General features: G+C 41.8%; 1 protein-coding gene across 2 annotated transcripts in view; it reads left to right on the top strand.

Annotated features, from left to right (window-relative positions):
* Positions 1–7,045, top strand: part of LOC147431005 (sm-like protein LSM3A) — a 40,779-nt gene extending 33,734 nt beyond the window's left edge. Inside the window, exon 3 of one of the 2 annotated variants that reach the window (XM_086493512.1) lies at positions 6,793–7,045. In XM_086493512.1, the coding sequence (XP_086349638.1) occupies positions 6,793–6,954 (162 nt within the window). In that variant the 3' untranslated portion in view covers positions 6,955–7,045. Of the gene's footprint in view, positions 1–5,558; positions 5,890–6,792 lie in introns of those variants that run through there. The other variant, XM_086493513.1, reaches the window with a different exon arrangement.
* The last annotated feature ends 5,958 nt before the right edge of the window (positions 7,046–13,003 follow it).

Below are 13,003 nucleotides of genomic sequence, written 5' to 3' on the forward strand. Positions count from 1 at the left end.
CGAGGAGGTGAGGCCGGGTGGTATGGTGCATGCCTACGTCCTCGTATGCTGGCTCTAGCATAGGGGTGCTACTGGATGGTGGCTATGGGCGGGTGGTTTGTCCAACGCGTGTCTGTAGGCGGTCCGTGTAGTTGGGAGATCCTCTTCGTGTGTTCGTTTCATGGTATCAGAGCGGGCTTGGCTGTAGGAAGGACCATGTGCACACCTATGGATCGGTTCTAGTCGGATAACCTCAATTTCACATAATTTTTAGTGATTAATTACTGAAATTACTTGTTTTTTCTTCTCTCAAGGGTGTTTGTAGGTGAAACTTAGCACTCTTTTTCAGATTTTGAACAAAAATCAGCAATTCAACAGGTGGTGCTGAAGATCAGAGATTTTTTAAAACATTTTATTGATTTTTGAAGAAAATCATTGAATTTCTTATCAATTTACTGATTTGAGACTAAAATTCAGAGTACAATATGTTCCTTGGTGTTTCTCTGTCTCCTCCTCTTCCTCTGTGCGAAGCGCAGAGAGAGAGAGAGAGAGAATTACGTCTCTCCTATAAGCTCTACACACTAGTGTTACCAGACACAGCATTGCTACAACGTTAAAAAAAAAAAGAGGAATCGCTAGCCCTAAAATGACCCTTTTTATTAAGGGTGGCCATGACACCTTGGGTTAAAAAAAAAAGGTGTGAAACCTGAGTTTGTTAATAGACTCACTTACAGAGATTGCTCCTCTCTACTATTTGCTCGTGCTCATGGGCTCCCGCCTTCACTTGCTCGCCTCCAGATGCTCACGCCAACTCATACAGCTCCCAAAGTTTAACTTTTTGCGATAAAAAAGTGTAGAAAAGACCCGTTCGTGCGTGAAATTTGCAGTTTTTCACCGGATTTTGCCATGAATTCCTCCAGCTCGGATGTGCAGCGCGACGATGCCCAGGTAATATTCAAATACTGTTGACGCATGCTCTGTGCACATGGATCACAGGCACTTTCTAGAGCCTCGGACTAACGAATTTCCGCTCTGGAAGACGGGAACGTTCAGACGAACATTCGCTTGACCTCTCTCGATGTAAGGTGCAGCGGAAGTGAATGTTGATCTTGCTTAAGATGAGTGCTCCGAAATGTGCTCAAGGGTTCTTTTTACTTATGGAAGGGAGAGCCTTCCGTTCCTTTAGTGAGAGAGTGCAATGATCACAAACAAAGTGAATGCTACTGTGAATGAAGGTGCTGAGACTAGAAGAATACGATACCAAATGGTTCTCAAACCCTCCTCCAAGGGCCCCTCTCTCTATGGCGAGGGAGGTCTATGCTATTGATTGCACAAATGTGGTACAATGGTCTAGAAGCAATGGACTTACTGACAATGTCGACGACAATGATGACGACGACGAGGACGGGCTGAAATCTGAAAACGCTAGCTGAATTGCTGAAATCTGCAAAACGCTGACTTTTTGTTGATCTTTGACACTGTGTCGGCGATGACGGCGATGGCGAAGATGCGACGATGATGCGCTGAAAACGCAGATGCTGAAATCTGCGGACAGCGGATTGAATCTGAAAACACTGGCTGACTCGATGGTGCGGCGAGGATCTGCTGCGGGTAGGTGAGATCTGCGAGGCTAGAGACTGAATCTGCTGTGTCTAAATGCTGAAAATTGAAAACGCTGATGTGCTGGGGCTGATCGGACGCCGAATGATACAAACGCTAGGCTGAATCTGCAACCTGAAAGTGCCAAGCTGATCTGTAGCAAAAACGCTAGGGGAACTGCATTCCAAAAATGCTATCTGCTTTGTTGGCTGAAAACGCTAGGGCCTCCTACCAGTCTTGCTGAGAAGGTGCACTGCAAGTTGCTGGAACTTCTTCTGCTTCTTCTGCCAGAAAGTGCTAGCGCTAGGTTTCTTTTATAGAGACTTAGCAAATTTGTCCTACTCACTTTTCCAACAAAGTCACTTATTAAATAATAAGTGAAAAATAAGTAAATTGGAAAAATGGGTTCTATGCTCTAACTGCGTCTATGGTCGTGGGTCTACCTTCATCAAGAATCTCCGAGGAGGAAAATTCTTGAAACCATGTCCAACACAAAATCATAAACATACCCATTCCATGAAGAGTAACTGGAAAAAAGACTTCTTCTTAAACGACTGTGCATGCAATGCAGATGAACAAAGTGACGGAGTGCCAAACTGTTCACCAAACACACGCAGTGTTCAAGCCACCGTTTTGCTCAGAGGCAGTGCCATGAAGTGGTGGAAGTCTACAACTACCAAGCCACACACTCCAAGGACTTGGCAAGCTTTCAATATTTTTTTTGCCTGAAGTTGCATGCTTCTGACATCTTTCTTTGGAGTACAGCTTCTAGTTATCCTGAAATGATTGCCACAAAAACCCTAGCAGATTATGACTTGAAATTTTTGGACATCTCTCACCAAGTGTCTCTTCTTGAACCAATAACCTTGGAGATGTAGTGTGAAGGCTATGTCTTGGGGCTACCATCACTGCCAGGAACACTGTCTGTTGAGGCCTGTTTCAACTATTCAAGAGCTTATGGACCATGTTGCGGTCGGCTACAACCTTATGGAAGAAATCTAACCCTAATTTTGGTGCAAGTTTCACGACAGAAGCCCTATCAACTTTTGAGCTCGACTGATGTCAAGAATGCTTTTTAAGTTTGATTTAGCAGTTTTCTGAATTTTGTTTGAGAACTTGTTTGATAATCTTGTTTGGAATTTGTTTGAATTGGATGGTATCTGTTTTGAAAGTGTCGTGGTGCTGATTTGAATTGTTTGACTCTGGTTTTAGTACTGGTTTCAATGCTTGGTGATTTACTCCCGGGTGAAGTAGTGAGAAATGCTGTTTTGGTATTGTTTGAACCTCGGAACGACGCATACGGGATATCGGGGGAGCATTTTGTTGTATGTTAGAAAACCTCCGAACGATGCAAACGGGATGTTCGGGAAGCGTTTGGTTGCATGCTTGAAACCTCCAAGCGACGCAGGCTGCGGTTTGGGGAGCGTTTGGTTGTATCAGTCCAGTGAGCTCATGGCGTGGACTTTTTTAGGTTATTTGCAGGGGGAGTGACGAGGTAGTTGTTAAGTAGCTTCACACTGCAGACTATCTGTCTCGGGGGAGTGCTTAGCGGCGCTGTTTATTGTGTCTTGTAACATGCATATGTGAGCATTTGTGTTGCATTGTGATGTGCCAACCACTGAATATTCTTAATTGGATGAAATTGCATGGGTATGTAGTTTTAGTGCATCCAGATATCTGTTGGGATCAGCGCAGTTTGGGTGTAATGGCTAATTTTACTACACCAGAATATCAAGAGCTCCAATCTGGAATGAGAATATACTCCTTATTGGATGAAATTTTTCTGGGAAGCCAACGACCCAAGATATCAAGAGCTCCAATTTGAAATGAGAAAATTGATTGTCCCTCGGAAATGACCCTAGAAACTTTTGAGCTAACTTGAGTTGTTTTGCAGATATATGGGAAGCGGGGTACTTTCTTTCAAGTAAGGGGGATGTCACAAATTGCTACGTGTAAAGCCACTAAAGAACGGAGCCAACCTACAGATCTCGCCCGAGGCGCCTAAACCCTAAGAAGAAGCAACAGAAGAAGTTTTACCAACTTGCAAAGTCTTGTCGAATGGCCTATTTTTGTAGAAGAGTTCCCACTCATGGGACCCCATCCGATGGGCCTATATTTAAATAAAGCAAGACCCACTTTGTCACGTGACACATCCAACCCTATGTGTCCGTGGACAAGCTACAACGTGATTAGGGTTCCGTAAGTCCAATCAGTCTAGATTTAGAAGTGATTTGGCACTTTTGTGAGTCTATTCGTAGACCATGCATGCCCAGTCGCTTAGTGTAGATGCATATCTTTTGGTTGCACACAGCATGATCATAAGCATTACCATCGGAATCCATCAGAATCCTTCAGGGGAGTTTTCCTGTGCATTTAGCCTATTTTTCCTATTTTTGACATTTTGCACTTATTATTTTTAAGTGACTTTTGTTGGAAAGTAGGTAGGGCAAATTGAGTAAGTTTGTATATAAGCAAACCTAGACTAGCACTAAATGACAGAAGAGGCAACAGGAGCCAAGCTCAGCAGGCAACTTCTCAACAAGAACTTGGTGGATCCCCTCCAAGCAAAGACATCAGCACCTAGCGTTTTGGTAGCCTCATCCCTAGCGTTTTCAGCTGGAGAACATCGCCATCACTTGCATCAGCATGTCGTTTCCCATCAAGAGATCATCGCCACACATCCCCCATGAGCTAGCGTTTTTGAAGATCCCTTCTCTAGCGTTTTTGGAAACCCAACAACCTAGCGTTTTTGATAGATATCAGCCTAGCGTTTTCATCAGGTATGACCTCAACATGCAGCGTTTTTCAGCCATGAAGAACCTGCAAGTTCAGCCCCTAAAGAGTAGCAGATTCAGCCCGGAAAGACCAGCAGTTTTCAGCCCTTAAGAACCTCAGTCCTGCACAATTTCAGCGACAAGGACCTACAAAAACAGCCCCCAAAATCAGCGTTTTTGGACAGCAGATACCAGATTGCAGATTTCAGCCCTTAAGTGGGTCTCATCGTCCTCGTCGACATAGCCTAGACTTGCATCAGTCTCATGCATACCATTTGTACCAAATTGTGCAATCATAAGTAGACCACTCACCGACGAGAGTGGGGCCTTCGGAGGAGGGTTTTACGTCTCTGGTGTCGTATCTCTCTTTTCTCTCTATCTCTCAGTCTCATACACTTGCACGCACAGTGTCCATTCACTTTGTTTGTGATCATAGCATTCTCTCATTAAGAACGGAAGGCTCTACCTTCCATAAGAACAAAAGGAACCTCATCTTGAGCAAAGCGCAAACATTCATTCTGCTGCACCTAACACACTCGCACACACAAAATTTCCTAGCGTAAAGAAGATGACGAGTTTGGATGGCCCGCAAAACGTGCTGACATGCTGACATGGCACCTATACGGATTTTCGTGTTTTACGTTGATGACATGGTAGCTGTACGGATTTCCGCAAAACGCGCTGGCTGATTTCAGCACCAGCTTTTGGGCCAGATGCTTTTAGAACTTGAAGATTTTCATGTAACTGCTTTTGAGAGGCCAAGGGCCTTTTAAATATGTGCCATGGGCTCGGTCTCTGGCACGTCTCCGCGTGGGTGGAACTCCGCCACCCCGTCTTGTGTGTCGTGCATCTCTTTCACTTCAGTTGTTATTTGAAGTGCTTAAAGTTGTTCAGTCTGCTCTTTTCTGTTGGCACGTGGTGCCCGTCCCTGCTACAGGTGGTCCCTTCTATGTTACCTTATTTAGTGGATATAATTTTTCGTTTTGCGTGCACATGATTTTGGGCATTAGGAACACGATTGTTTCAATTCATAAAAAAATAGGCTTTTAGTTCAGATTGTGTTCTTGATGTTTAGCTTCGCTACCTTTCTGACCCTTTTGGTAGCAGATAATATGCATTTATCTTCTGACACATTAATTAGTTCTCAGTTGAGTCTTCTTTTTATAAGGTTGAGGTTGAGGGTTTTACTGTATGTATGCTCTGCAGACCAGCAAGCGGCAGATTCCCTTCCTATTTGTCCGTGGAGATGGTGTTATTCTTGTGTCCCCTCCTCTGCGGACATCCTGATCCAATGTTTCAGTGAGCAAAGCTTGATTGGGTTCCATTAGCACAGAGAGTGTATGGATTAAGTGTCACATCTAGGACATGTTTGTACAATTACTACGAGCTTGGGTTTAAACCTCTGAAACAGTTTTGAGGTGTTGTGCATTACAGAATTAGTGGCCGGGATGGCCATTGCACTGAATAGAATGATAGATGGCAGCCATGATCTTGTCGTATTTTGCAGAAAGAGTAATATCAATTTCTATTTTTGTTACTAGTTGCCTTTTCAAGTTGAACGTGATAACTTGCAATGTCTTGTTCAGGTGTGTGTAGGTAAAGTTGGGCCTTTCAACTAGTTGTGTTTATGTGGGTTGAGTCTTTTATCTTTTTGCTGTTGAGACATGCCAGGAGTTGGTTGTATGTTCTTGAAAGTTTCTGTTGATTTAATTTGAATAGCTAGGCTATTCATTGACTCTGCCTTTTGAGAGCAAGGCAGTGTTGATGCAGAGGTTTCTTGAGCCTGTGTAAAGTGGGATTTCTTTTTTCAGCTGGCTATCAAAATAGCAAGAGGGTGTTCTCTCTCTCTCTCTCTCTCTCTCTCTCTCTCACGTGTTGGCAGGTCCCTTTTGAAAGGCAGTACGTTTGTCTCGTCTGTTCTTAGAAGCACTTGTTCTAGTCTAATATCTTTGGCCTTTGTGGTTGTACATGACTGCAGTTCTCTCAAGTGTGTTTCCAATAGGAGATAAAACCAATTGCATGTGTTTACTTAGTAGTCCTGGATCTAGTTTGAATTTTGGCATTTCTCCAACATCACTAGGACAGGCCCATTAGGCGGTGTGCTTCACAAACATTCATGGCATGCACAAATAGGTACAACGAAACACAGACATAGGGCTTTCTGTCGACCAGCAAAGCCTATAGCTTGTCAACTACTCTATACATAAAATAACCTCTTATCAAGTGGATTGTTTGAACAAGCAAGGCCTAAGAGAGAGCACAAGACACAGAGCAAAAGTGAGCACTCTTATCACCACTGACAGCACTTTTGGTCACGTAGTCTCACCAATAACAATGCTTCATAAGCAAGAAGAAATCAACAGATGATTGTTCCAATGAAGTTAATTCAAGCACATGGATTCTATGATGCTAACATACATGGTTTTATGTGTGGCCATAGCAACAATCAAGACACCACACCGACATCGGCATCGACATCGACATCGACACCCACACCAACACCAACACCAACACCAACACCAAAGAAAGGTTTCTACGCATATGTGCGTCCAGTAAAAAGTGGAGTCTCCTACCTCCAAGGACCTTGTTATTGTTGTTTTGATTTTTGACTAGAAAAGTGTGGTCCTATATCTCGGGCCAACTGATAACTATTTTCTTCTTCTCTTATATCCAAGAGTTCAAGCTTTTGTGTTTTTGTGGACCAATGTGATGGCTCTTTACACGAGAGAGAGAGAGAGAGAGAGAGAGAGAGAGAGAGAGACTTTTCTCTTACATTAGGAGAAATTTAGACGCATTTTTGGGCCTTGTAAGAAGTTCCACGTCAACTTAAAGAGGAAAAATGAAAATGTTAAATAGTACATCTTAGGTTATGCTTTTTTGAGCCAACAAAAGCCAAAATGACATCCTTTGTTAGGTAGCAGATGTCTTCTTTTCTTATCTTTCATTTTCTTGTAAGGAATCCAACTAACTGTATGACTAATGATTTGAAACGTCAACTTACAAGCGTTCTTTCCAAAAACTTAATTCTCAGTTGTCAATCTCGAGCTATCAACTCTAAACATGGGATTAATGATTTCAAGCGAACTTACAAGCTTTTCCTCCCAAAACTTGAGATATTTCATCACTCTTCAGTGTCTGTCTCTCTATCAACTCTAGGCATGAAGAACGCTTTTTTTGTTGATGAAAAAATCAATTTGAACTTGCAATCCTCAAACCCTTCATCTTCAACACTTAACCAAAGAAATAAGAACACACATCATCTACGTACCATTGTAGAAATGTAAGAGTGAGTCTTTCTTATCTCAAGCGGAGAAAGAACTTAAAATGATAAACAAGGAATATCATTTGGATTTGTGGACTGATGGGTCTATTTACCCAAAAGATTTTACGACAAATCCCTTTGTTAATATCACTAACCTTTTGTATTTCACAGGCAATGGCAAGGATGGGCTATAAGGCTACACTCAACATTTAGACATGCGAGGATTGAATGCAAAAAAACAAAGAGACTTTCTAGTGATGGAGAACATGTACCTGAAGAAACTGAACGAGGCATGCCCTCAGAAGGTTTTATCAAATAGAGAGAGAATCCAAAGCTTTGAGAAGAAGAACACAAGTTTGTGTGAGAAAGACACCATGCGTGCACATCGAAAAAGAAAACGAGATCTATGCAACATAGAGAATATAAAAATTGATAGTATTGGGTTGAAAAAACGAATACGACCTTTAAGGTAATTCGAAGTTTGTTTCTGTTTTTATATCATATATATGATTTACACTGTTTTATTTTTTATCATGACGCATGGTGCTATCATTACAGATCTTTGCCTCAACCAAACTTGAATGTAGTAGGTTCCAATGCCACAGTCGACTAGTTCAAAAACAAGCAATTGAAGAGATGAAAACTCATAAAAAATTTCATAAACTAAAAGAGAGGCTCCTTACCTTCTTCATGAAGGAGAACCACGTGGAACCAATGGAGATGCAAACAAAACTTGAGAGAGTGGCATCTCACAGATGGGATACACGCCACTCTTCAAAACATTAGCTAAAAAGTCTCAAAATAAGTTACAAGAGAATCCCAACGCCATCATATGTAAAGGTTGCACGTCAGCACGGAAACAATGAGGTGTTTGAGAAACTTGGTTCACCATTCTATATTGAAGAAACATTCTTGGACAATGGGGGTAGAGAGGTATAATATATAACGAGCATAACGATCTCTTTGTTGATTTTGAAGCAGTGCAAAGATATGCAATTCACTTCTTTGATACGAGTCCAGAGGAGTGCAATGGCGTTCTCAAGTTTTCTTTGAAGCTCAATGAGTGCAAGGTCTTGAAGAACAAGAAGTTGGAGAGAGTCACCATTACCCTCATGAACAAAGCTTTGAATCCATCAATAACCAAAGAGGACCCACAATATTTCAACTTACAGTCCGAAAATAACATTCTGACACTAGGATCATTTGAGGTATACTCAGTTCCAACTATAATAACAAAAATATTACATATATGGTTCTTCATTTAACGTTCCTATTTTTAATAATAGATTGATAAGGATGATTTTGAAATCTTCCACTGGGTTTTTAAGCAAACTAAAATTTCTATCATCAGTGAACAAAGAAACGGAGGTGCGCTTTCAGTGGAAGGTTTTGGTGACTATACAGTCGAATGGCACATGGCATGTGACTTAAAGACTCTTAAGTGCATGTATAACATAACACAGAGTGTGGCTCTAGAAAATCCATGCTTATATAGCATGACTGATGCCCAATCTCTTGAGAGTGTGCAATGGACGAGAGCTCCAATAGACATCTTCAAGATAAATCTTTTAGGCGGCCAGTGCTTGATATTCCTTTGAGTAGACTTCACGTCTGTACACTTTGTGCACTTTGAAAAGGTGGTTCATTTGTACATATGTTTTGTATGGACCTTAAAGCCAGAGTGTGAATAAAAAAGAGTCATCAAAGCATTAGAGGGAGTTCTCTCAGACATTGGTTTGGATGGAGGTAATGTCAAAATTGAAGATGACCCTAAGATGTGTCAAAGTCGTTACAAGGTACCTATGAAAGCATCGATTAGCAGCGTCAAGGCAAGAAGGTTTCGTCAGTAAGCTCACATCATTTCAAACAACTATGCTGGATTGGAAGAAGGAATACCTGGCAGGGTGGGGTGGGCAACATATGACTCATTACATGGTGAGTTAACATACTCCATATACAAATAACATTTAAAACTCTACTCACCATTTTGTTTTATTTCAATGTAGCATATACTGTTGAACCATAATGCACATTTTGCCAAGACATACAGCTTATTCAATATGGTCCACACAAGGCATGGAAAAGATCCACTACATGGCAATAACACGTTACTTTCAGCACACTAGACACGGGGGGGGGCAAGGATAGAGTCAATACCTATATTAGAGTTACACCAATGGAATTATAGACAGCTTATTCATAGAGCAAGGCAAAAGGAGCTTCTTAAGAGCTAAAAAAAAACACGTTCTTCACAACACATCTACAAAGAAAAAAAGCAAAGGGCTTGGGAAAACTCAAATGCGGAGGAGCGCCATGCGAGGTGGCAAGTTCGGCGCGCAAGAAGATAGGCATGAGCCTGCTGCTTTTATTCTCTTTGTTGCACGTCCTTCTTCCTTACTGTGTACCTCTTCAAAGTGCCAACCCTTAGACGAACTCTTTCCTTTGTTGATGGCAACATTCTTGCAGGCATCAAGCGTCTTCTTTCCCTAAAACATAACCTTTTGTTGTATGGATCTAAGCTCTCCGGGTCTTCAACTCGTGCCGCCAAAGCTTGAGCCGTGTAGGGTAGAAAGTAGAGAGCTTTGAGTGCTTGGCACCCTTACCCGATGCCAAAGACGTGTAGTGCAAACTGTTTCTCTATCAGAATTAGCTTTTCTGCGTTCAGTGACAAGGGATTTCCACCATACAATCTTGTAATGGTTTTCGTTGCAAATAGTGGAAACTTTGCATTATTCTTTAGAGTATTCCTTGTGGTAAATTATGATCTGCAAAACAATATTGAAACATTCATGGGTCATTAGTGAGGTGCGTAGAATAGAGTTTAGTCCTTGAACTGTTTCTACAAATCTTTTTGTGGTTGAAACGTCCGATGTAGTGAAACTATCCTGCTCTTCTAAGAAAATTATCCTCATACACAAGCACTTGTCAACAAGCATATTGATCTCAATATTGCATCATTACCATCTCCAAAAACATCGGAATGCCTAAAAAAATAATTATCATCTGATTCTCATCCATTTTCAGCATGGACCTTCCCCACAAGTGAATAAAAGAACTATTCGCTATCTGGGCTATAGGTGCCACATGGACGTCCATGTTTTCCAAGCCAAGTTGTCTTGTGGTCGATTGAAACTGCTCCTTTGTTGGCAATTCGGCTTCCCCGGACTTTGCTTCGTTGATCTTTGAGCAGTTGTACCCCTGAAGTGAACTATGTGTTGTGGATAGTTTCAGCTCATGCATAATATCCATGAGCAGAATGTAGTGAATGTTGCCCGCCATAGAAAAGCTTGGAACACAAGTCATAGGCAAAGATCCTTCCTCATTCGATCTATCATACTTGCTTCCTAATGCTGCATTTGCAAGAGAAGCAAGAGGTTAAGCTTGCATCAAATGTTTCTTTCAATACCTCTACCAGCTCTTCTTCTTGGTCAAATTGTACCTCCACATCCTCTACCTCTTTCTTTGGTGCCAAAGGGCAACTTCCAAAATTTGATGACTGGGAAGCCTCTGACTCACCATCCGTCAACAAGTGCATGTAATAGACAAGCCGATGGTTTGAATTCCACTAAGCAATACTTTTTAGAGTATCTTGGGCATCTATCTTGGACAAGCAGTGCATTAGAGATACACCTTTCTAGACAGTGATTCAGTCTCCTTGTCACCGCTTCTCAAGGGAAAGATCGGTTGGGTGCACATATCACATGCCTTCAATTGTTAAGGAGTTGTGGCAAATGATTGCTTCATACTGTTGAAAATTCATTTGTAGGTACTCAATTGAGCAAGCAATGATCCGTTGGATATAAAATTTTGCATTAAATATTCCTAATAGCTCCGATGTACGATGATGAGCGCGAACGCTCTTTTAGAATATGTCTAGTTTTTCTTCACATGCTTCCTCTCCTTCATCATTTGACTCCAGGACTATGTTCTTCATGTATGAAAGAAACAACCAAACTACTCTTATATATTGAACGATACTGGGTGTCAAAACCAAGCAAATAGGGAGCATGGAGCATCCCCCAAGCTCCATATTTTCTTGAGTCTGACCCGTGTGTTGAGATCATTACAGGTCAATCGATGGGGGTGAGAAGTAGGCAAATAGGGGGCCTGGAGAATTCCCCAAGGCCCTGTTCGCTTGGTTCTAACCCATGTGTTAATGTCATTACAAGTCACATTGTACCCATGTCTCTGCAGCACAGAGGTTCAAAACCAAGAAAATAGGGAGCCTCAAGAATTCCTCAAGGTCCCTATTTGCCTTGTTGTGACCCATAGCCACTAAAAATCTTTTGCAAGTTTTCCTTTACTTAGGTTGTGGTCATGGGAGGCTTAGTTATCTCAGTAATAGATGACTAAGGCCACTATGCCCAAACAGAGCATTAAATGAATAACCATACCCTTGCACGATCGCACAAGAAGGAGTTATTCATTGAACTTCCCAACTATGCCTTGAACTTCACAACTATGCCTGGAGAATCTCCCTATTTGTCTTATATGCAACCATGCAAGGCCATTTGTATCTATACCGATTTTGGCATAGTAGCATCAATAAACATCTTACTAATTACTATGCTTGCGTGACCGCAACAAGCCAAACTACGACTCCAGGACAATGATCTTCATGTATGAAAGAAACAACAAGCCAAACTGCTCTTATATATTGAACAGTAATGGGTGTCATAACAAAGAGAATAAGGAGAATGGGGCATCCCCCAAGGTCCATATTCGCGTGATTCTGACCTGTGTGTTGAGGTCATTACAAGTCATGCGATGGGGGTTAGAACCAAGAAAATAGGGAGCCTGGAGAATCACCCAAAGCCCGCATTCAATTGGTTCTGATCCATGTGTTGATGTCATTACAAGTCACGATGTACCCATGTCTTTGCAGCACAGAGGGTCAGAATCAAGCGAATATGGAGCATGTAGAATCCCCCAAGGTCCCTATTGGCCTTGTTGTGACCCATGGCCACTAAAAATTTGTTACAAGTTTGCCTTTACTTAAGCTATGGTCATGTGAGGCATAGTTATCAATAATAGATAACTAACCCTACTATGCCCAAACCTAGCATTAAATGAATACCCATACCCTTGCACGATCACGCAAGGAGGAGTTATTCATTGAACTTCCCAACTATGCCTTGAACCTCACAACTATACGTGGAGAATCTCCCTATTTGTCTTAAATGCAACCATGCAAAGACATTTGTAACTATGAAGATTTGGCATAGTAGCATCAGTAACTTCTTACTGATTACTATGCGTCGCGTGACCACAAGATTACCCTTCTCAAACCCCGAGCCTTCTAACCCTAACAACTACTTTCCCTCGAACTGTTTCTTTCCTTGTGCCCTAACCCCATGGCACAAAGGTTTTGGTGCGCACAGAGGTGAAA

The sequence above is a fragment of the Adiantum capillus-veneris genome, chromosome 21 (genome assembly GCF_014529385.1).
Source record: "Adiantum capillus-veneris isolate H3 chromosome 21, ASM1452938v2, whole genome shotgun sequence".
NCBI classification, from domain to species: domain Eukaryota; kingdom Viridiplantae; phylum Streptophyta; class Polypodiopsida; order Polypodiales; family Pteridaceae; genus Adiantum; species Adiantum capillus-veneris.